Source organism: Channa argus, chromosome 7 (assembly GCF_033026475.1).
Source record: "Channa argus isolate prfri chromosome 7, Channa argus male v1.0, whole genome shotgun sequence".
Lineage (NCBI taxonomy): Eukaryota > Metazoa > Chordata > Actinopteri > Anabantiformes > Channidae > Channa > Channa argus.
In genome coordinates, this window is record NC_090203.1 from 28,581,993 (window position 1) to 28,606,811 (window position 24,819).

The 24,819-nt window shown below is 37.7% G+C and overlaps 1 protein-coding gene across 17 annotated transcripts in view; it reads left to right on the forward strand.

The window, feature by feature from the left end:
• ryr2a (ryanodine receptor 2a (cardiac)) overlaps positions 1-24,819 on the forward strand; it is a 231,815-nt gene that overhangs the window by 162,388 nt on the left and 44,608 nt on the right. For 9 of the 17 annotated variants that reach the window (XM_067511788.1, XM_067511778.1, XM_067511779.1 and 6 more), the window contains 15 exons: positions 1,786-1,873; positions 2,322-2,414; positions 5,135-5,305; positions 5,788-5,847; positions 6,226-6,366; positions 6,859-6,971; positions 7,083-7,179; positions 7,340-7,446; positions 7,862-7,913; positions 8,021-8,071; positions 8,156-8,255; positions 9,011-9,090; positions 9,439-9,515; positions 12,793-12,866; positions 14,416-14,433. In XM_067511788.1, coding sequence (XP_067367889.1) covers positions 1,786-1,873; positions 2,322-2,414; positions 5,135-5,305; positions 5,788-5,847; positions 6,226-6,366; positions 6,859-6,971; positions 7,083-7,179; positions 7,340-7,446; positions 7,862-7,913; positions 8,021-8,071; positions 8,156-8,255; positions 9,011-9,090; positions 9,439-9,515; positions 12,793-12,866; positions 14,416-14,433 — 1,322 coding nt within the window. The remainder of the gene's footprint in view (positions 1-1,785; positions 1,874-2,321; positions 2,415-5,134; positions 5,306-5,787; positions 5,848-6,225; positions 6,367-6,858; positions 6,972-7,082; positions 7,180-7,339; positions 7,447-7,861; positions 7,914-8,020; positions 8,072-8,155; positions 8,256-9,010; positions 9,091-9,438; positions 9,516-12,792; positions 12,867-14,415; positions 14,434-24,819) is intronic. The other 8 variants (XM_067511781.1, XM_067511787.1, XM_067511793.1 and 5 more) reach the window with 4 other exon arrangements.

Consider the following 24,819-nt stretch of genomic DNA (forward strand, 5'->3'; position numbering starts at 1 on the left):
GTGGAGCAGAAACTGAAGGAGAACAACGTGAGGGAGTTCTGGGATGGTGCTAAAACTATCACTATCTGTTCTGGACTTTTCAACTGCCTTTAACACCATTCAGCTCCTTATACTACAAGATAAGTTGATGAGGAGGATAGTGGACCCCTGCCTAAATGGTAAATGGTCTGCACTTATATAGTGCGTTTCTACCTATTGGCGCTCAAAGCATGTTACACTCCTTCTTATTCACACATCACACACTCACACACCATGGGGGAGCTGCTACGTAGCTGGTCAACACTCACCGTGAGCAACTAAGTTGGTGTTCAGTCTCCTGCTCATGGACACTTCGACAAGTGACCAGAGAAGCTGGGGATCGAACCAGCAACAACAGGATTGGTGGACAACTGTGCCACAGACGCCTAGTGTCCTGGATAACCAACAGACGGTCAGCTAGCTTCACCCTGTACACCTCAGACTTTTGTTACAAGTCTGCGCTGTGCCCCAACCAAATGTTCACGGATGACACAGCCATCATGGGGTGTTGCAGACATGACGGAGAGGAAGAGTACAGGAATCTGGTGAAGAACTTTGTAGCCTGGAGTTACGCAAACCACTTGCAGCTTAACACCTCGAAGACCAAGGAGCTGATAATAGACTTCACACAATCCAGATCCAGTCCCAGACCTTTTCTGATTGAGAGAGTTGAGGTGGAGGTTGTTAACATCCATAAGTACCTTGGGGTGTGGCTGGATGACAAGCTGGACATGTTTGGACAAGCTGGACAAGCTCAGACTACCTGTACAAGAGCCAGACCAGACTATACTTCTTGCAATTCTAATGTCTGCACAAAACTCTGGAGGATGTCTAGGGTTGCCAGCATTCTTTTCTATGCTGTACTGTGGAGGCTGTCTAACTTCATCAGGTGGGCTGGCTCTGTGCCAGCTGATTGGTTGGTCTGAAGCTGGATTCACTGGTCATAGTTGCAGAAAAGAGGACTTTGTGCAAATTGCTGGCCATTATGGAGAATTACAGTCACCCTCTGCATATAGTCACCAGTGCCTAGAGAAGCCGGTTCAGTGAGAGACAGCTCGTCCCTAGAAGTAACACACACAAAAAAAAGTGCCAACAATCTGTATAACCATACACTTGGAGGGAGGGGGAACAGGAACATGAGCAGAAAGGTAGAGGATGGGGAGCAGCATTGAGTCGGTGCAATATATAATTATCTACTTATCTTTATTTGTTCACAGTATTAATACAATATTATCCATATACTACATAACAGTGTCCAAACACATACATGCCTCATGTCTTTTTTTATTGTTAATTTTGTTTGTTTTGTTCCTTGTCCTTTTTTTTAACTATCAGTGACAGTATTCGATGGTTGCTGTTAATGACAGGTCTTAAGTAATATTCTAAATTCTGAAATTCTGAATTTGGGGTTTTCATTAGTTGTCAGTTATAATCATCAAATTAAAAGAATATATCAGTCTGTGTGGAATGAATCTATACATTATACAAGTTTCACTTCTTAAATGGAATTAGTGAAATAAATCAACTTTATGAAGATATTGTAATTATATGACCAGCACCTGTTTATTGTGTTACGCTACCTCTGGAATTGTAATTTCCCAGAAGGCATTTGCCCAGGAGATTAAAAAAGTTATATTCTGTTATCTGTTTTGGAGTCGTCAGTTGTTTGGATGGGTTGACAAAATCTACATCAGTGGTTTACAGAATGCAAAGGAGCTCCTAATGCAGAGGGACCATTATGTAATGACTGTCTTTGTATATTGACAGGGCCAGATGGCTCAAAGAGTCCAACCCGGAGGCGGAGGAATTATTCCGCATGGTCGCTGAAGTCTTCATATTTTGGGCCAAGTCTCATGTGAGAAAACAAGTCCTTCTATTCTAATTAAAATATTGTATTAGATAAGATGTAGTTGTAATCATAGCACAATGACAACATTTATTTTTGTTCATTTGCTGAATAAACAGTTTTATAAATTATTACCTGCAAAGAGCAACTAGTGCTGCTGAAGCAATTCCAGGAAGCTTTCAGCTTCCTTGACTCTATTATGGTGGTTAACTAGTTCTTACAGTTTAATTTAAACCTGATTTTTATGGTTCTGTCAGAACTAGACTTTTAGACGTGTTCTGAATGTTCACAGGGAATGATGGAGGGAAAAGTCAGCTGTTATAGAGAGGGAAGAACAATATTTTAATTAGGTAAAATATCAAGTCTTGCTGTAACTTTGGGTTAGTGTAGTGTAACCACAGCAGGAGTTAAAACATCAGGCCACACACTGGTACTAAAATGTGTTATCTTCCTGTAGAACTTCAAGAGAGAAGAGCAGAACTTTGTGGTCCAGAATGAAATCAACAACATGTCATTTCTCATCACTGACACCAAGTGTAAGATGTCAAAGGTATGGACATGTGGCCAGATTTATAACAATGTGTGCATCTGTATCAGCTCACATCTACATTCGTGTTTAAATTCAATCATTTGGCAGACAATTTCATTTAAAGTCACTTACAAGCAAGCAAAGAATTTAGGAGACATTAAACCAAAGTGGTAGGACAAGAAATATTCCTGTTTCATGAGAGACAAGTGCAAGATAGGACAGATAGAATTTATTTATTTAGGTAGTTAGTACATTATTTTAGGTGCATAGGAAGTTCAGTTTATTGAATGCTGGGAGTGAGGCTGCTGATCGTTCAGAGTTTGGGAGCTCATTTCACTATTGTGGGACCACTGAGCTGCTGGTAGTGCGGGGTCATGCTGGTACCCCATCAGCAGTCAGTAGAGACCTGATATGTGCCTACACAATGAATTGCAGTGTATATTCAGAAGCTGTCCTAGAGATAGAGGAGATGTGGTCAAGGCTTAAGGCTTAACTGGCCATCAATGTTGACCAGGATTTCTGAAAGACTTCATGGGGACAATCACTGAACATCCTAAGTTAATGCTGACGCTGCAACGTTTTGAAGGACTGACTGGATACACTAAAACCTCGGTTTTCGAGCAATTGAGTTGATAATGTCCCTCTCTCGTCCCAGCAGAGATGTCAGGGAGACAAGCTGAAATGCGTGATAAGACAGTGGAGTGATCTGTTGGAAAGGACAGGAAGAGCTACAGTAATGGCCAAAAATATTGGCACCCTTGCAAATGCAACGCTTCTCTCAGAAAATTGTTCCAATTGCAAATGTTTTGGTATTTACGTGCTTATTTGCTTACAACACAAAAAACACAAAATCCCATAAAAAGCACTGGACAAAATTATTGGCCTTTACCAAAAAGCTCTACTTTTGTCTCATCTGTCCACAGTACGTTCTCCCAGAAGGACTGTGGTTTTGTCACATACGTTTTGGCAAACTTCAGTCTTGCTTTTTGTTTTTGTGTCAGCAGTGCTGTCCTCCTGGGTCTCCTACTATAGCGTCCCTTTTCATTCAGAGTGATAGTGCGAGCTGACACTGTTGTACCCTGTGTGTCTGCAGATTCAGCTTGAATTTGTTTGGAACTTAATCGGGGTTCTTTGTCCACCATTTGAAAAATCCTTTGTTGTAATTTTTCATTAATTTTGCTCTTCCGTCCCTGTCCAGGGAGGTTAGCTACAGTGCCATGGGCTGTAAACCTCTTGATGATGTTGGTCACAGTGGACACAGTAACATTAAGATCTCTGGAGATGGACTTGTGTGTGACACACAACACAAAGGTTGACTCAACTTTTCTCCATTTTAACTGGTTGCATGTGATTACTATGTTGCCCACTATGTTGATTACTTACCACAGGTGTGTCTAAATACACATTACAGGAGCATCACATGCTTGAAAAGCAATTATTTCTTACAATTTTGAAAAGATGTCAATAATTTTGTCCAGTCCATTTTTGAGTTCTGTGTGAATTTTCAAGTTTGACTTTTCTTCTCAGTTTTTCCTGTGCAAACAAAAACAATACACACGTTAATACCAAACCATTTCCAATTGGCACAATTTTCTGAGAGAAGGGTTGCATTTTCTGACAGAATTTCAAGGATGCTGATATTTTTGGCCATGACCATGTATGTGTCATCGACGTAGCACTGACAGTAATAGCTTGCGAAAAGTAGATTATCGTACACAGTGATGTGATAGAGATGGAAAAATAGGAGAAACAAGCACTGGACCCTGAGGCACACTGGTGGAGAGGCTGTGAAAGCTAGAAACCTCTCAAGATACGTTCTAGTTTCATCAAGACCTGAGCCAGAACTCTACCAGAGATGCCCAAGACAGAGAGTGCAACCAGGAGAATCTGCTGGTTTACGTAGTTAAAGGCTGGAGATAGATTGAGCAGGACTGGGAAGAAAGACTAAACTGGAGCTTTTGCAGCCCGCAGGGATTTGCCAGGAGTGCCATTTCTGTAGAATGACCATTCTTGATGCCAGACGGGTTGACATCAAGTAGGTTGTTCCAACAAAGGAAATTTGAGATTTAATTGAAGACTCCTTGTTGAAGGGTCTTGGCCAGAAATGGAAGAAGATAGACATGCCTATAATTTTCCACATGAGAGTGGTCCCTTCTTACCAGCTGAGTAATCTGAGCCTGCTTAAATATGGTGGGGAAGGTGCCTGTTGTCAGAATGATTTGTGTAATGACTGGGATTAGAATGGGTGTAGTTGCTTCAGAGATAGTGGATGGGATCTTGAGAACATGTGGTAGGATGGTTTGAGAGGAGGAGGGTGGATGTGGCATCCTCAGTAGGAGTGTCACGCTGTTTGCAGAAGTTAATAGCAACTCTCCGTTGTTTGGAGAGAACTGACGGATGCCACCCTGTCATTGAAGAAGATGTAAGCAAAAAAAAAGAAGAAGACGTAAGCAGTGAAAAGGGTGGATGTAGGACACGGAGGGAGGTAGAGAAGTAATCGCAATGTGGAGAACAGCTTTCTGGTGTCAGTGGTGATGCTAAACAGAATGTTCTAACACTAATCATTTATCATTGTAAATAAATGGAGTGACAGTAACATTAGAATGATCCAGCAAGAACCTAGAAAAGTGACTGGAAAAACAAAAGTCAGTGAATTGCATTGAAAACCAATCACCAAACACAGTTATGCTACACAGCTTTGTTTTCTGTGTGCATGTCTTGTCTTCTGATGTTTGCCTCAGGGAATTGTTTCAGACCAGGAGAGGAAGAAGATGAAGAGGAAAGGAGATCGATACTCGATGCAGACGAGTTTGATTGTTGCTACACTGAAACGGCTACTGCCCGTTGGACTTAACATCTGTGCCCCAGGGGAACAAGAACTCATCACTCTGGCTAAAAACCGCTTCGCTCAGGTATTTAAAAAAGTTGTTTAACACATTCAAAAATTGCTGTCTGGTTTCTGACATATCATGGAATTGTTTTACTATATTATCTAATATCATAAAACACATTCAAGTTATAGGTCATTTTTAAAGTAGCATTACATGTAAATTATACATACTGTACCTCAGGAAATATTGTCAAATACCTAGTTCCTGGTATTAAATATTGGTGGAGTTAAATCCAAATTTACAATGTTTTTTAAGAACTGTTTTAAAATAATAGACAATAACTTAATTAGACAGTAGGATTAGTTATAATTTTGCTATTTTTCGCCTTTATTAAATAGTCACAGAAGCAAAAGATGACTTATTTAAGGAAAACAGATATACCACATGGTCTTAGCCACATCTCAACCAGAGGCATTGTAGTCCATAATCAGCATCTTAACTGCTAAAGCATCTAAAGGTTTATCGTTACCTACTAATGGACCATACATTTACTCTGTCAACAGAAAGACACAGAGGAAGAAGTTCGAGAGATCATTAGGAACAATCTCCATTTACATGGAAAGGTAAGAATACTGTCAATATCTTGATTTTATTTGTAAGACTAGTTAAGTGTTCATTCTGGAAGAGAATTCCTTCTCTGTTGTAAGTATTTTTTAAGGAGTTGTTTCTTGATAAATTTGAGTCTAATGTCTGATTTGGGTCTAAAGTTTAATGTTATGTTTTACAATGGTCACTTTGATCAGATAAGTTATACTATGTTATACTACAGCTGTATACACAGAACATCTGTGACTTTTTCCCATGCTGTGCCATATCCACCACAACATTAATACCACCAAATGTATTTAATGCTGTGGCTAATGAGCCTATATTTGACTCAACCTTAAAACAGAATTAAATGCACTTTTAATTGTATTGTTATTTTGTGTTGTTGTGAACAGTTGGAGGACCCAGCCATTCGCTGGCAGATGGCTCTGTACAGAGACCTCCCTAATCACAATGGGGACACCTCTGACCCTGAGAAGATTGTAGAGAGAGTCCTTGACATCGCACATGTCCTCTTCCATCTAGACCAGGTGTGTGTAAGTGTTAGTCGAGAATAACACACAAGGTTGTAGACAGTTGCAACTCTGCATTTCATTTATTATTATTAGCTGTCAATGAGGTGAGGACAGACATTACAATAATATTTAGTCAGACATAAACACTTTTTAAGCACTTTCGACCTTTTGATTTGTGGTGAAGGCAACACTAGATGACGTTAATGACCCATTGAGCCCAGTGGGCGGGATTGTATACCTGGATAAGGGAGTCCAGGTAGACAGGTGCCCAAGGGTTGACAACTCTAAGTGAGAGTCAGAACTTGGAAACTGATTCGAGCAGCTACTGGAAGCCAGTGCAAAGATCTGAACACTGGTGTTACATGTGTCATTTGTTCCTGATCGCAATTAAACATGGTTCTGCATTTTGAATCATCTGAATTGGTTTTATTGGGCTCCTTGCAGCCCCATCAGCAGGGCACTGCAGTAGTGACATGGACCGATTTCTGTACTAACTTCTGTTTGTGCTGTTAGGTTGAGCACCCTCAGCGCAGTAAGAAGGCAGTATGGCACAAACTGCTGTCCAAACAGAGGAAGAGAGCAGTGGTTGCTTGCTTCAGGATGGCACCACTATATAACCTGCCCAGGTAAGTTTTACATTAACATACTGTACATCTCTACACATATGTAACATCTACAGAGTCACAGTGTACAGTATCTATTTTCTAATAAATCTCACCTTATTGCTTCCAAACTAGGCACCGGGCTGTCAACTTGTTCCTTCAGGGCTATGAGAAATCTTGGATTGAGGCAGAGGAACACTACTTTGAAGATAAACTCATAGAGGACCTTGCAGTTAGTTATTTTAATATACATGTAAAAATGAACCTATTTTGTCGCCACAGTTTATTTCTTCTACTTGAGTAAAAAAAGTCTTAATGGTGGAATCTGAGACAAATTTGTTGTTCCTTGTGAATCTGTGGGTCTCCTCTGATTGTGTTGTGATGTTTGTCAGAAACCAGGTGAACAGGAGCCGACTGAAGAAGAGGAAGGGTTGAAGCACATTGATCCACTGCATCAGCTTATCCAGCTTTTTAGTAGAACAGCTCTTACAGAGAAGTGGTGGGTTTTTGTAGAAGTCATGGGAATTTCTATAAGTATAAATATAATAATAATATATATAATATAATTATCAAACCTCATATTTACCACTGTCTTAATATCTATAGTAGTCAGTAGGGAAATAAAGAAAGCAACTGACTGTCAACAACACACTCAAAGCCATTTTTTAAACTGAAAATGAACCCAAATCTTACTTCCTGTGTTTTTGCTTTGCATCTGAGATGTTATAGTGCCACCCACAACATATATTACACAAATCTATTTAACCAGCACTTAAGTTGTAGTGAAAAAGGGTCAATTATCATTTTGCTCTCCACTTGACCTTAACCAACAGTGCAGCTGAAATAAAACATGTTTGGTGATTAGTTTGGTCAGTTGTGATGTGCAGATGTGATGTTTGTAATTCTTGTTTCAGTAAATTGGATGAAGATAATCTTTATATGGCCTATGCTGACATCATGGCAAAGGTACCAGCTGTTGAATACCAGTACTTCAGACCTTTTCATCAGGAAAATATCGCAGGATGATGCTAATAACAATAATGGTACTGACAGTGTTTCCCTCTTTTCCTCAGAGTTGCCATGATGAAGAGGATGAAGATGGAGATGAAGTGAAGAGTTTTGAAGTAGGTGATCAGTCTGTGTCTGTCAGTCATGTTGGTTGTAATTAAAGGCTCCTGCTTTGACGGGCATCTGTTTCACATAAATAGGAAAAGGAGATGGAGAAGCAGAAGTTGTTGTATCAGCAGGCTCGGCTGCATGACCGAGGAGCTGCTGAGATGGTGCTTCAAACCATCAGTGCTAGCAAAGGTTAGTAAGCAGTTAGCATGGTGTTGGCAGCATCATGCTAAGGGTTTCTCAGCAGCAGGGGCAAGGAGATGGGTCAGAATTGAGAGAACGATAAATGCAGCCAAATACAGAGAGGTTTTCACACGTGCACTGAAACCCTGAACTTCTCTTGACATAGTTCAGAGGAGCTGCATGTGAGAACTCAGATGAGTCTGATGGCCCAGGCATTCCCTAGACTTTATCCAATGAGCACGCTAGTTGGTGTCACCACACTATTGGTGTCATGTTGTGCTTCCAGCATGTTCTGACCAGGCACCACACCTTGCTGAAATCAGGGGGAGTTTCTCCTAATGCATGTTACATGTGTAAAACAACAACAACAGAGGATCTTCAGGACAAGTTTCTGTGTCCCTCAGTGGTTCATTTAAAGCCCAGACTTAAAATATATAAAACATCTCTCAATAGACCTGGACATGACAGTTCCCCTTCAATCAAATGGACCTTGAAAGGATCTGTCATACAAAATACGATAAGATGCCCAAATCAAGTTGTTGGAAGCTTGTAAAGACCAAAGACAGGTGCTGTAGTTATTACAGAGTCTGGGACTGCTTGTAACTTTTTATTCTAAAGATTTAATAAAAAACCTGTTGAACAAAAGACATTTGTTTAAAAAGTATTTCTTTATTACAATGACCTCTGTTGTTAAAGATAGCCTTGGAATAGTCCTACTTTTTAGTAGATAAAGGAATCATACCCACTTTCTCTGGGTTCACCAGGTGAGATGGGTCCCATGGTGGCCTCCACTCTGAAGCTGGGCATAGCTATTCTCAATGGAGGAAACTCTACTGTACAGCAGGTATGACAGTGCTCAAACTTTTTTACATGTCCTATTTTTAGGGTTTGCTTTGTACGTCCTCAACTGGCCATTTATTATATTGTATTAATTTAAACTTTCACAATGTCCATTTTGTCTATTTGTGTCGTGATTTGGATGTGAACACTTTACATATGAAATGTATGTGATCTAATCCCCCTTTGAAGTGTATACTATTGGCAGAGAGCATGTTAGAGAGGTGCCAATTCATCTTAATAAGGGACAAAGAACTTACTCTACATGTCATTGTGTCCACGGTCTGTCTCATGATAGTTTTGGTGGGAAATGTGTCTAGAATATAACTTAGCTGTCCCTTTGTGTCTTTGACAGAAAATGTTGGATTACCTGAAAAATAAGAAGGATGTAGGCTTTTTTCAAAGTCTGGCTGGCCTGATGCAGTCATGCAGGTAACTTCTAACTTTTACTGCTTCAAGACTGACTCATTATATTAATGAAACATTTGCGTTAGTTAATGGGGTCTGATTTTGGGTAGTTATTTAGCTCAGGATACTGCATGAGGTGAGGTTTATGCATTTGCTCTAAACAAAAGAAATTGGTTATTGTAGTTTTTGCTGCTTACATGGCTCCTCAATAACAGACAGTGACAACAGCTCATTAAGGGAATTAGAGTACTTTAAAACACCTGGCATCTAATTATATTAAGTCCAAACTACTTTAGTGAACACACAGACATACTAATATTTTTAGGTTAAGTATGAGTGAATATTGAATTACTGAATTATTGAACTACTAAATTGAATTTAATGATCACTGATAATCATTTAAATTTCATTGTCCAATGGTTAATAGTTCAGGAGAGGCAATGGTTGCCCACAGAGCATTGTGTCGGAGGTCAGCTCTCAACTTTTCCCGACCACATATTGAGGCGTCCCTGGGCAAGATTTGATTCATCTGAGCACAGAGCAGTTTTCCATTTTGCCTCAGACCAAATTTTAAATGAGTTTTAAATGAGCTTTGGCCCAAGATGATGTTCACATACGGCTTCTTCTTTGCATGATACAGCTTTAAAATACATTTGTGGATTGTGTTCACAGACAGTGTTTTCTGATTTTTTCTAATGATATTACATACTGTAGATGGTGTAATCTTTAACTTCTTTGCAATTTTACATTGAGGAACATTTTTTTTCTGAAATTAGACACATTGTCACAGAACCTCTGTCCATCTTTACAATTGAGAACCTATTTCTCTCTGAAATGCTCCTTTTATACCCTGTCATGTTACTGACCTGTTGCCAATTAACCTAATTAGTTGTCTATGCCCATTCATTTGATTTTTTATTTGCAGCAATTACTGCTCCAGCCTTTTGTGGCCCCTGTTCCAAGTTTTTTGAGATGCGTTGCTGCCATCAAATTCAAAATAAGCTAATATGTCTAATAAGTTTCAACATCTGATATGTTGTTTATTTTCTATTGTAATTGGAATTTGGGTTAATGAGATTTGCAAATCATTGCATTCGGATTTTTACATATTGTCCCAAATTTTTTGACTTGGGGTTGTTGTAAATGGTCTGCACTTATATAGCACATTTCTACCTATTGATACCCAAAACGCCTTACACTGCTTCTGACTCACCCATTCACAATCAAAGACACCGATGGAGGATCTGCTATGCAGCTGGCCAACACTCACACCTTGCTCAAGGATACTTCGACATGTAACCGAACATGCCGGGGATCAAGCCAACACCTGTCTGATTGGTTGACATCCGCTCTACCTCCTGTGCTGCAGTTGCCTACATATAACTGAGATGGCCTGCTTAATACCAGACTGTCAACTCTACACAGTTTTTCTCCAATCTTTATACATCCAAAAAGTTATTTGAAATCTTAGTTGAAGGAGTCCTGGCTACCTATGGATTTCAAAGGAAACACCGGCAAGGGAAGCATGCTGATGTGCTTGTGAAGTTGTGGCAGCAGGGATTTGGCATGACACTTCATTGAATTGACCTGACCAGTCTCCATCTCCCTGCCGAACAAAATGGACAAGTTGATACTTCTAAACAGAACAAAGATGGACGTTGCACATTCTGCTGTACTCTTAGTCTTTAGAACCTGGCTCAGCACATCCACCCCAGATAACGTACTGCAACTGTGACTGTGGCACAGGAAGGTAGAGGGGTCGTCCACCAATCCCGCAGTTCTTAGTTCGACCCCCGGTTCCTTTGGTAACATGTCAAAGTAATACAATACACCGGTTTATGAGTGTGTGATTGTGAGTGTAAGAGGGTGAATAAGAAGCAGTATAAAAGATTGAGTGCCAATAGGCAGAAAAGTGCTACATAAGTGCCGACCATTTACCACCAGGTGGACCGTATGAACAAGCTATAGGGGAAAGGAGAGGAGTTCACTAGGTTAAGTCAGATACTGCAGTCTGAGCCTAGAAACTCTACACAATTTTTTCCTCAGTGAGAGTTTTCCTAATTCACTCTGAGCTGCTGTTAACATTGAGCAGCAGGCCATCATAAGTGCCATTCTGCAGCAATTACTCTTGCTAATAACCAGCTTAGAACAAAATTACCCAAGTACAATTTTCATTACAATTTTCCTACCAGAGACAATATTACACTGAATCACTGTTACACTGTAATTAGAGACACATATTGCTTTGTTCCCAAGGCAGCTTTCGGTTATTTAGATTACTGCATGGTTTATAGCCTACCGACACATAGAGCTTTGACTGCTCAGACTGGAGTGCTTTTGAAAATCCTATAGAAAATCTGAATGAACTGATGCCTTCCGCTCCTGACTGCATAGTCCCCCTAAAGACCCCTACCAGATACCCAGACCCTTAGGATATACAAAGAGGAGGTGAGCTGAATTTTCCAAAGACAGAAAACCAAGTTTGTTGGCTCGGATCGATTAATCCTCTCCTGTCTAAGAGCTTGTACAATCAACTGGCTCTAATCTTCACTCAAATCTTCAACAGATCATTGGAGCCATTGTAAAGTCCCCTCATCCTTCAGACATTCAATGAAAATTTCAGCTCCTAAGAAAGCTCCTATCACAGGACTAAATGTGTACACACCCATCCCTGTTTGTGGTTTCTTGCTGACTGTGACAGTCATGCAGTGCTTTTTTGCCAATCATCAAAATAATTCAGGGATAGTGTGTGTAGATTGTTAAAAACGATGCATTCAGGTACCGCTAATAGGAAATTCTGGTACTAACGGGGCAGTATGAGTGTTATGTTAACATAGACTAAAAACTGTGATCTTACTAATGTGCCAGTATTAATTTTAAACCACAAGTTTTTTAAGCTCAGAATTATCTAAATATCCAAGACAGTTTGTTATGATCTTTATTTATTGTTTGTATTAGTATGTGGAATCAAGCTGTTAGAAAGCTGCATATTTCTTGTTGAATAATAGTGTTTAGTTCAAACCAAGTTCCTCATTATATGGTACTGCCCACAATCCACTTGCTATCTTCTTTTTATATAGTCGCTTACACATTTTTTTTACATTTATCACTTAACTCAGCATCAATGTTTTTAGTAATGAAAGTAAATCTACACAATCTCAGGAAGTTGGATGAGATACAGTATCTTGTTTTTGCACTACTTTAAGATTTTGCATGAAAAGAAAGGTTATGTTATTTTGCACAAAAATGAATTTAGGTGTTTATGCACATGTCGTTCACTACACATTTGTATTTGTTTCAGTGTTCTGGATCTAAATGCATTTGAGAGACAGAACAAAGCAGAAGGACTGGGAATGGTGACAGAGGAGGGATCAGGTAATTTCCAAGTTCATTAAACCTGTCTTTCTGAGATGGAGATGCCTATTATTAAGTAAATGCTGGGGCTAATGAAAAGGTGTATAATTATTTTAATATGCTTTTCTTCACAAGTAGTAAGTCAAGTACCTAAATATGGCATTTATTAAACAAACGAAGATACATTTAAACTTACCTTTAAAATCTGTAGGGCCTGAAATCCTCAGTGAGTTTAAACTGAGGGAAGTGCTTAAGTTTAGATGGTAAGCTACTGTAGATAGAGGTAAAATTGTTCTTTCTCCTATTGGAAAGATGAAGGTGTCCAATGCAAAGATTGAAAATAGCACATGAGCACTGATAAACCTGTAGAAAATGGCGAGTAAAGTATAGATGCTCGAAGAAATAGCCTACACTCTTTGGTGTCACAACGTCTTCATTCTCAAGGTACATGAAGGTTCTGTTTTCCTTGTCAAATCATAAGTTTTTATTTTGCTTAGTCCCATTTATCCTGTCATCACTTTGGTTGATTTTAATGCTGTGGTAATGAAGTCCTACCTTTGGTAGCACCTCAATATGATTTTCTGGTGTAAAAGTATGTCTGCCTATGATTTGCCTGTATGTGTACAGTTTGTAACCTTCATACATCCTTACATACTAATACTTTAAAATCTAAACCTACATGTAAATACACAAGTTATCTTTTTCATTATCTTGTTTGTTCGTTTTGTCAAAACTAGGTTTCAAAATGCAGTCATAGCTTACACAAAGTACTCCAGAATAATAGGTAGCTGCAAAGCAATTGTTGGTGTATGACTTATGCAAAGTTTTGCTAATGCTAATACTAAAGTTTTACTTTGACTTGTAAATGGTTGGTTACGGATTTTAATTAGTGAATACAAAAAAATTACATTTTGTTCAAAAGAATGCTTTGTTATTGTAAGTAAATCATATTACCTTAAAGCAGTCATTATTATTTCAATATTAATATTTACTATGATTACATGACTATAGTTTTCCATATGACAGTGATACTGAGAGTGGAAACAATAAATGGAAAAAGAAGAATTAATTAATGAAAAAGAATGAAAGAAATGCCTGACAATATCACTGAAAGCTATAAATACAACCTTTTCAAATTAAGCCTACAACCACCTGTATGCATATTTTCACTGAGGATAAGAAACTCTTCCTAAACCACAAAATAAAAAATGTAAATGTTTTGTTTCTCCTTACTGCACTCAGTCTAAACACCTCCTTCCCTATAATTATCGTGTAAATGCAAAGTAAACATATCAAACCTATTTTTAAATGGGCCAATTAACAAAGCAGGGTAAATGTTTCTACATGTCCATAATCATGAGTTTGCACTATACAAGATGTGCAAGTTTTCTGTCTGCTATTGTCTGCGAATATTTTTTCCATATTGACCAAATTACTAAATTCGGATTTTTTTAAGGCTCTTTTCCCTATATGTAAACTTTTTCTTTGTTTCTTACTTTCTTTCTCTCTTTCTTTCTTCCCCGTTGTCTTTTTCTCATTTTGGTTTACTGCACTTTCTTCCCTTCCTCAGTCATCACTCATGAGCGTGGTAATTATATCTTCTGCCATTTTCGTGTCTGTTGGTTGGTCTTTCTCCCTCTCTTTATGGGTGGTTAGCTGTTGTGTCAGTTCTGTCCAGGTCCTGAGTGTAGACCTTCAAACTTTGTCCTTACCTAGACTGTGCTTGTAGCTACTTTTCTGCCTTACCCTCACCATTCTAATCTCTCTTTTTTGTTTTTAATAGACTAATTATAAATTGCTGTGGTTGGAATTGTAGTCAGTCTTTTTATAGAGTCCACTTGAATTTTCATATAAAATGTGTCACATCATTTATATACATTTATATTTATAATTGCAATCTGATGCTAATATTATGATTACTTGTTTCAGTATATATCAGTGATGCTTGAAAGTTTGTGAGCCCTTTAGAATGTTCTCGATTTTTGTATACAACCTTAAATGTGATTAGATTTTCATACAATTATTAAAACCAGACAAAGTGAACCTAATTGAACAAATAATTTTGTTTATTGCAAAAAAGATCCAAAGTGTGTAGCAAAAGTGTGTAACCAAAAAATGTATATCTACATGTTATAAATATCTTATATAAGTTATTAATTAATTTGAAGGGCAAATTATTTAGGTGCTTCAGTTAATGGAATTATAATCAGGTGTGAGTCTAAGAAGCCCTGCCCCTATATAAGGAAGAGAAATGTGATATTGATAAAGCTATGAATTCTGAGTTTTACAAGAATATTCCAGAGGAAAATGGTAAAGTATCCATCTGTAAGATGATGCTCAACAGACACTGCATCAGACATCTAGACAATGACCCTAAACACAAGTGGTTCTCTTTAAGCTGAAGAAATGTAATGAATTGGAATGACTGGTCTTAACCCCAAAAGGAAACCAACATCCCTGCGTTGAAGTGGTTCTGTAAGGTGGAATGGGCTAAGATCTCTTCAAGCTGTTGCAGGGCTCGTAAACAGTTAATGGGAATGATTAGTCGAAGTTATTGCTGTGAAAGAGGATCACACCTGTTACTGTTTCACATTATTTTGCCACACACATATGTTTAGGATTGTATAATTTTTGATTATATATTTAAATTGTAAAATTGTAATAATAAAAAATGAATGATACTTAAAAACATTTAAAATCCTACCGAGATCATACAAAAAAACTCCACAGCACCTGCCACTGCCATAGTACAATATTACTCAAATGTAATCAATAACAGTTCCAGCAACTCAAAACTACTTTTTTCCATAATAAATCATTTGCTCAAACCTCAAACCCACACTTGTAGCAATCTCACAGAGGAGCAGTCCAATAGTTTTATTCGGTAAATGGTCTGCAATTATATAGCACTTTTCTACCTATTGGCACTCAAAGCGCTTTACACTGCTTCTTATTCACCCATTCACACTCAAAATCACACACACTGATACACTGATACACCGATGGGGGAGCTGCTGTGCAGCTGGCCAGTGCTCACTGGGAGCAACTAACGTTGGGTTCAGTGTCTTGTTTAAGGACACTTCAACATGTGACTGGAGGAGGAGTGAGTGTGAATGGGTGAATAAGAAGCAGTGTAAAGCGCTTTGAGTGCCAATAGGTAGAAAAAGTGCTATATAAGTGCAGATCATTTACCAATTTACCATTTACACAATGGAGTATTTAAAAAAGTTAAATACTCAGTTAAAGACTTTTCTCCTCAGAAAAGCATATTAAAGTGATTGTTACCTTTTTATATTTTATTTGTTTTATTTATTTTATATGTTTTATATGTTTCTATGCTTGTTACATGTTTTTTTAATGGTTTATTCTTGCTTTTGATCTGCTTGTGTAGCACCTTGAGATTTGCCAACAAATGTAAAGTGGATTATAAATAAGATTAATGGTTATTATTATTAGAAACCTTGAAAAAAAGGAAAGGTTTATAAAGAAATAGAGAATATCTAAGTGGGTCACAAACTTTCAGGTTTTTTAATGGTAGATGTGGAATTAAACGGTCCATCCAGGCAGTGTAACTGAAACCTATAACAGAAAATGCCTCCTTCTCAGGATTTGTACAGTATCTGGCACATTCTGAATATTGCTAAAATGAGTATTTACCTTCCCCCACCCACATCCACTCTCTTGGTGATTTTTTAAAAAGTTAGTTGTTTTGTCACAGTGATGGAGATGGGTATTGTGCTGATTGTTATCTGTTGTGAAGTGTACAATCCCTTCTGTGTTCTCAGCCACTATCTCTGTCTTTCTCTGGCTTACTCTGGGCTGCAATAAATACTAAAACACACAAAAAGCAAAGACTAAAAATGGTAGATACATTAAGATTATGAACCATCTCAGGACAAGCTGCACATCATAACATAAAAAGTTATAGCTATGGATATATTCAAATTGTGCTTTCTATTTAGTCGATTTTCTTTTTCAGTTCATGAGTTAATTTCCCAATTTTCAAATTCAAACAGAAATGAAAAATAATTTTTAATAAAGGTCTTATTTGTACTTTTTTAATTATTTCCTCTTATTATTTAAAATTGAAGGTTGAATAGGGAGCGAGAATAATTGACATTAACATTCTCATTGGAGGCGTAGCTAAGAATTGTGACAGTAAAAGCTGCACTGAAAAGTCTCTGAATGTATAAAGGAGAATAATATGTCAGTTCCCAGGAGACCCTGCCACAGCTGGACACCTGTGTTACTTCTATAATCTATATACATAGCTTTAAATGTGAATGAAATATTATACATCATACAGCCTCAACTTGCCCACATGTCTTTCCACCTGGTGAAGGTAAAGCAGCTTAATGAAATATTGTTGTCACGACATGTCATATGATATCTATTAAAAGAAGGATCATTGTATTGTATTGTATTTTTACAGTTCCGTTGCTGATTAATAAGCAGCTGAATGATAATTTTTCTAATGTTGTGTTGACACATAAGTGAGGTTATACAAAAAAATTGCTCATGGGCCATTGGACTTACACATTCTTATCTCTTGCTTCAGGGCATGGTTCTCAGTGGTGAGCTGGGTGAGAGTCTTTGATGATGTTTTTTGCTTTGTTAAAGTATCAATTATAGAAGTATCACAGGTGCCCAGGGGTAACATGGTCTCCTGGGATCTAACATTTTTTGCCTTAATACGTTTATGGCCATTAACCAGACGTAGGTAGCTTTTAGAGTGATAATTTGGAGCCATACTTGTTGTTTACCAATGCCTGCATGTAGGTATTGATGGTATAACTTCCTTTACTGTTCACACACTTCCTTGCATACTTTGTATATGTCTGGAGGATTTAAAACAATAGTTACTAGGGTGCAGACTTGGACATAATCATCCCTAAACAACAAAAGATTTTCTTCCTTGTAAACATTACCATTTCCACAACATAAATAGAACTCATGAAAACTCTAGAGGAGGTTAATGTTAAGATCACAACAGACGGACCTGCAATGATGGCATAAATGTATGTAATGTATGTAGATAGGGGTAGTTGTGGACAAGCTTAGTATTTTTTCCCCCAGACCTTCCACTATCGGTGTTGCTGCTGAGATTGTTTGGTTCTGAAACCATTAGTTATACACTGTATTACATCCTACGTACACATAACATTAATTTCTCCTGACCAGGACTTGACATTAAGACCTACCAATTGCCAAATTTCAGCTTTGGCAGGTTACGCAATCAGCCCCACAATCCACATTTTTATAAATGAATTTTCAACTGTTGTTGAAAGATTTGCAATGTGACATTAAAACTAGCTGCAACCAGCATTTTCTCATTTGCACTTCTTTGCTAGTGATTGACAACACACTGTAAACAAGATGTTCCTTTGGAGAACATGAGCTTAGCATCTGCACGGGCAGTGCGTTCAGGGACACTATAAAGTGTAGGTTCAAAGCTCTGACCTAGTGGTCAGACAATTCATGCCTACCTAAAAAAAGAAAGCCCTATCTGTTCTTCCTTGCCCGTCCATCTATCCGCTCTCACAATTTTAAATTAATAATTGATTAGACAGAAGGGAGACAATATAAGCCTTTGGCAAGCCATGCTTAAAATGAGGATCACTGAAGCTCAAAGATAAGGGACCACTTAGATGAGTTAAAGTTAGAGCTTAGTTTAATAACAGCTCCTACCAGCTGACGAAAAGATCAGGAAGCACTCAAGTGGCACAGGCACATGATGACAACACAGGTGACAAAATGAGTGTTCTGATAGCACAAGTAAGTGGACAAATAACAAAATAGCTGACAGCATTCAGTTAGCAAGGAAGGAAGCAGGCAATAATCAACAGTCAACAGTTGCAACAGAGTTTGTTACCGAAGAGACCACACAGGCGGGGGCAGGCAAAAGCTTAGTCAATGTTCAAACACAGTTCATAGCTAGAGAGACTAAGGGCAGACAAATCTGGCAAAGGGGGTAAAGTGCTAAGAATCCAGTGAATCCAAAAGATGTCCAAACATTAGGGAACTAAGGTAAGATGTGCAAACCCATCCAGAAACACAAGGTGATCAAAACAAACCATTAATCTAGACGAATGGTGGGAAATCACTAAAAAAAAAGCTAGGAACAATCTTTTGCTGGGTGCCTGGCAGGCAACTCTATACTGTGATGACCCTGTACACTGTGGGTCAATGAATGAGTAGATCAGAGCCTGGCCAAGCAGTAATGGAGGGACAACTGACTAAACACAGAGAGAGGCAGGACCTGAAACTGCTTTAGTTCAGTATGAGATTTAGTAAACAAAACCAGGCAATATTGCAAAGAGTGTGAGTATCATGACATCATCACATGACTGTGTTTCTCACAACATTAGAATTTAATTACACTTTTTGGGTCTCCATTATTTAATTTGTTTATAAAATATTTATAAGATGATATGATACTAATTACATTTGTCACGTCTGCACAAACAACCCTAATGTAGTGCGTACTCTTGTTCAAATCTCCCATGTGATTGAAAAATTGGTGATTACATCTGTCTTTAAACTGTCAATCAAAAATATTGTTAGAAACTTATGGACAAACAGTCGCGTATTAAAGTTAACTGCAACAGCAAAAACTCTCAGTAGGAAATGTTTTCATTCAGAGGCAACATGTTTTTTAGAATAGAGCATACACCTACAACAGCGGCTGGCGGCTATACAAAGAACACTATTGCCATACCAGAAGGTTTTCATGTAGGTTGTAACCAACAAAACATAGGATCATCTTTTGTTTAAATGTAATTTAAAGCATTTTTGTGGGATTTTATGTCATTTAATTTCTACCTTTATATACAGAAAAAACGTTAAATAAATTTCAGCCCTACTTATTTCTCATTTGTCATCTTTGTGTCTGCTCTTTCTGATTTAGATATTTTCTCTGTAAGTGTTTTTTGGAGTTTAAAATGGGCTTTTGGCCATGCTCCTTTGTGAGCAAAGTAAACTGATTATTTTCCTTTCTTCCTCATTTCTTCTTTCTGTTTACTGGCTGAGCTACTTTTTGTCATCAGTGTACTAATTAGATTAGATTTCTCCATCATTTTTGGTCAAGTTTTTTTTTAACAAAGTACATTTACAATTCATTTTTGCTTATAGTTGTGCTCATTATTTTTATGTGTATTTCTGTTCATCTTACAATTATTTTTGGACTAGGAGACATTTTATGTACAATTACAGCACATCTTTTACCATCTTTTACCTTTTTATAAACGCAGAAAGAGATCTGCTTTTTAAGATTTAAATTAAATGAAAACATGCTAAATGTTTTGTATATGTATGTATTCCCCTCATTTGGTTTCTCACTGCGTTGGAAATAAGCCTGAAAGTGCCTTTAAACAACCCTTAAGTAGTATTTTCAAAATACAGTAGCAATCAAAACAATTCAGTCCCTATTGCAAATTATGGTGCGTTGACAAAATTTACAAAACTTCAGCTATTTGCAATGAACAAATCAAACAAGAACAATTTAAAATAATTGTTTTTGTAACTACACCTTGGTGTAATATCCTTGTGATCATTGTCCTGTTGGAAGTCCACTAACACCCAAGCTTTATCTTTTTCCCATTTGGCATGATGATGACGGCTGTAGCTCAAGGGGCGGCTGTAGCTCATAGGGCAGCTGTAGCTGTTGGTAAAGGCAGTCATCCATGGACAACAGGGCCAGTGGTTCGATCCCTGGTCCTGGCTATAAGTGTCTCTGGGCAAGACAATGAAGCCCTAACAGCCCAATTCCCTCCCAAGCTTTGCAGTGCCAGTCCAAGCCTGGTAGAAATTAGGGAGGGTTGCGTCAGGTTCATCCGGCGTAAAAACTGTGCCAAATCAACATGCAGACAATGATGCGCTGCTATCTGGTTCTTCTATCAGCAAGTGAGATTTTCATGGTGCAGCTAACTAGTGGAAAGTGTCCTTTGTAATTAACTTCAGATTGCAGTACTGCTTTTTGAAGTTAATATAGTTCTGCTTCATGGCTTCTTCAGACTACTGATCAAAACCACATGCTAAGATGGTTTGCACCTCAGTGTGAAGTGGCCAGATCAAGAGTCTGAATGCACAATGCTTTCTGGATGCACATCTTACTGGGAAGACTTTCCAGATTTGTACATCTAAATCTGCTGACAAAGGGATGCCACCCAAGTCAGCATCAGTCAGGTTGGAAGGCTACAAACCTTCACCTACTAGCTAGTGGTCTTTTTGGATCCAAAACGTTTGGTCCAAACAGAGCTGTGGAAAATGGACTCAAACCCAATTTGCATAAATACATTTTCAAAAAAGAGAGACCTCGTCTGAGGATTATTAGACTTGATTTTGGATCCAAAACTTGGTCCAACCAAACCCATTGTTCATAAGTTAATTCACAAATAAAGTGATATTGGATCTGAGGGTGACTAAAGGACAGCCTGTCCTGAACCAAAGACATCTAAGGATTAATAGACCTGGTCCAAAATAAGTTTAGGCCAAACAGAAAAACACAAATGCAGGATAATGCGATGGCAGGATAATACAAATTAATACAACCAATTAATATGCAGCCATAGTGGAAAATCAGCTATACAGTGTTCATAATGTCCTCAGAATGGATATACTGTAAAGTAATACAAACTAAAAAAGCACTGTGAATTTTTTTGAAGGTAAATGTATAACCATTAAATAAATTCTATTACCACTTGTTGCACCATAAAACAGCTCTGTAGCCTTAAATAATGAACATTTAGTATTTGTGAAGTACCATAATTTACGCGTGGTTAAAACAGTCTGGGAAGTAAAAATTTTGACCACCTCAATTTTAACTTTGTTTGTTATAAAGTAAACCTGAAGATTTATTTTAATTTTTAAATTTTCATTTATTATATTTTATTTTATTTTTTTATAACTTTAACTGATGACTAATTTAAATTACAAAAGAAGACTTTCCTGTCATATTAGAAAAAGATCTAGACATCTTTCTTTAATTCCACTCAAATTAATTCAACTTCATTTATAAAGTACCAATTCACAAAGTGTGAAAGTCATGATTTGCATTTTTAATTTGGCATGTGTTTTATGTTGGATGCCCTTTCTAACACAACCCTTTGCATTTATCCAGACTTGAGACTGGGATAAGAAGATACTGGCTTTTGTCCCCTTGCAGTTGCATTAGGGAGAGAAAAGAATAGAGCAACAAAAAGCAACAACAAAACAAAGGGTAGGTTGGTAGGACCAGCAGCTGCATACTGGAAAACACACAGCTCCACAGGTGAGGACACCTGCAGAAAGGGACAGAAAGAGGGAGACAGAAAGGGAGAAAAACTACTGGAGAAAGAAGATACAAAGTTAATGTCATACAGTGGTAACAATTTTGGGGTGAGAGGAGAGAAAAGAGGGACAAGAGGAGGAAAGGAGCTCAGTACATTGGGGGGTGGGTCCCCCAGGAGTCTAAGCCTATAGCAGCATGGATATAACTAACTATAAGCTTTACCAAATAGGAAGGTTTCGAGCCTAGACTTAAAAGTAGAGAGGGTGTCTGCTTCCCGAATCTGAAATGGGAGCTGGTTCCACAGGAGAGATAGCTAAAGGCTCTGCTTCTCATTCTTCCTTTGAAATTCTGGGACCCCAGTAGGCCTGCATTTTGAGATTGAAGTTGACTACTGGGATGATATGGAACTTCCCAGTAGACAACTTTTATATATAATGGAGCTTGACCGTTTAGAGCTTTTTTATGTAAGAAGCAAGGTTTTAAATTCTATTCTAGATTTTTTGGGAAGCTAACAGAGAGAAGCTAGTGAAGGTGAAATATGATCTCTCTTGCTCTACTGGGGCATCACAAAAGTAGGGAATTACAGCTGTCCAGTCTAGAAATAACAAACACTTTCCAGCATCACTTTGAGACAGGTTGCTCCTAAATTTGGCAATGTTTCATGGGTGGATGAAGGCTGTTCTAGAGATTTGTTTTATATGTGAGGTAAAGGACAAATCTTGGTCAAAAATAACTCCAAGGTTCCTTGCAGTAGTACTGGAGGCCTGAGTTATGCCATCTAGAGTAACAATATGGTTGGACAGCATATTTCTGAGATGTTTAAACATCTGTGCTGGTTTCATCTGGCTTAAGAGATAGATATAGCATGGTATCATCAGCATAGCAATGGAAATTTATGGAATGTTTTCTATTAATGCTGCCTAAAGGAGATATATATATATAAAATAAAAAGCATTGGTCCCAGCACAGAACTTTGTGGAACTCCATAGCTAACCTTTGTGTGCATGGAGGATTCATTAATAACATGAACAAATTGGAATCGATGAGATGGATAAGATTTATACCTAATACAGTTCCTTTCATCCCAATTTCATGTTCCAGTCTCTGTAATAAAATGTTGTGATCAATGGTATCAAATGCAGCACTAAGATCTAACAGAACAAGTAAAGAGATGAGTCCATTATCTGAGGACATGAGAAGATCATTGGTGACTTTTACCAGTGCTGTTTCTGTACTATGATGAACTCTAAATCCTGACTGAAAGTCTTCAAATTATTCCTGTACAGGTGATCACATAATTACTGTGGAGCTACATTTTGAAGGATTTTAGAAATAAAGGCGAGATTAGATATTGGTCTGTAATTGGCTAAAACACCTGGGTCAAGACAGGTTTTTTCAGTTATTTATAGTTTTATTTATTATTATTAGTTTTTATTACAGCTACCTTATAGGCCTGTGGTACATAGCCTGTTTGTAAAGATAGATTGATGATATCTAATGTCTCGTGTCTATTAAGGTTAAGCTTCCTTAAGCTGTCTATTGGGAAAAGGGTCTCGCAGACAGGTTGTTAATTTAGATGAGGTAATAGTTAAAGTTAGCTCAGTGAGGTCTATTACTGAAAAAGCAGTCTAAGAGGACATTTTTATTTATAATGACAGTCATGAAGTCATTGCTGCTCTGAGTTAATGTAATACCTGGCTCCACAGAACTATGGCTCTTAGTCAGCCTGGCTACAGTGCTGAACAGAAACCGGGGGTTGTTCTTGTTTTCTTCTATTAATGATGAATAATATGCTGTTCTGGCCTCACTGAGAGCTTTTTTGTACATTTTTAAACAGTTTTTCCAAGCTAATTGAGGTTCTTCTGAATTTTTGGAACGCCAATCCCTTTTTAACTTTCGTGTTGCCTGTTTTAAGTTGCGAGTTTGTGAACTATACCATGGAGATCCCCTCTTCTGGGTTATTACCTTCTTTTTCAGAAGTGCAACACTATCGAGTATTTTACATAGTGAGGCTGCAGAATTATCAACAAGATAATGGTGGATACCCTCCATTTTACTGAAAAATGGTTAAGCAAATGATGAAAGAATCTTTTTGTTTTTGTTTGTTTGTTTACGGCTTTTTCACTTAAGCATCTGCTGCAGTGGAATTGTTTTCTAAATGCTGTATAGTCCATTATTGTAAATTCAAATACCATTAGAAAACCGTCAGAAAGAATAGAATTATGAGGAAATACTGTTCCAGACAAGGTGTAGGGTGTGACTAAAACAGTGAGTGGGTTTATTTACATTTTGGATTGAATCTTTATTGCTTTTTAATAAAAGTTATTAAATCAATAACTTTTCACAGACTTGACTTAGAGTAATTGTCTTAGAGTTTTGTCTTCTTGGTCTTTGGCCAAAATACTGATTCACCAGTAAATTAGCTTTTGAGTTACAGATGTATTTATACTACATGCATTTTAACACATTCACTTCCCTCGAGTGATCTTTATTTAACTGGCTGCACCATGAATGATTTAACTGAGTTAAGTGGGGTCAATTTTTACACATTCATTTTCAGTTTTTTAATTATTTTTTAAATAAAGTTGTGGAGATCTTTTTCCACTTTGTCCTGAAACAGTGTTTTCTCTTTTTTTGGCTAAACAAAATCCTAAAACTTTCGTGTTTTTTTTTTTTTCTAAACCCACTGTGAATCATCTGGCATTA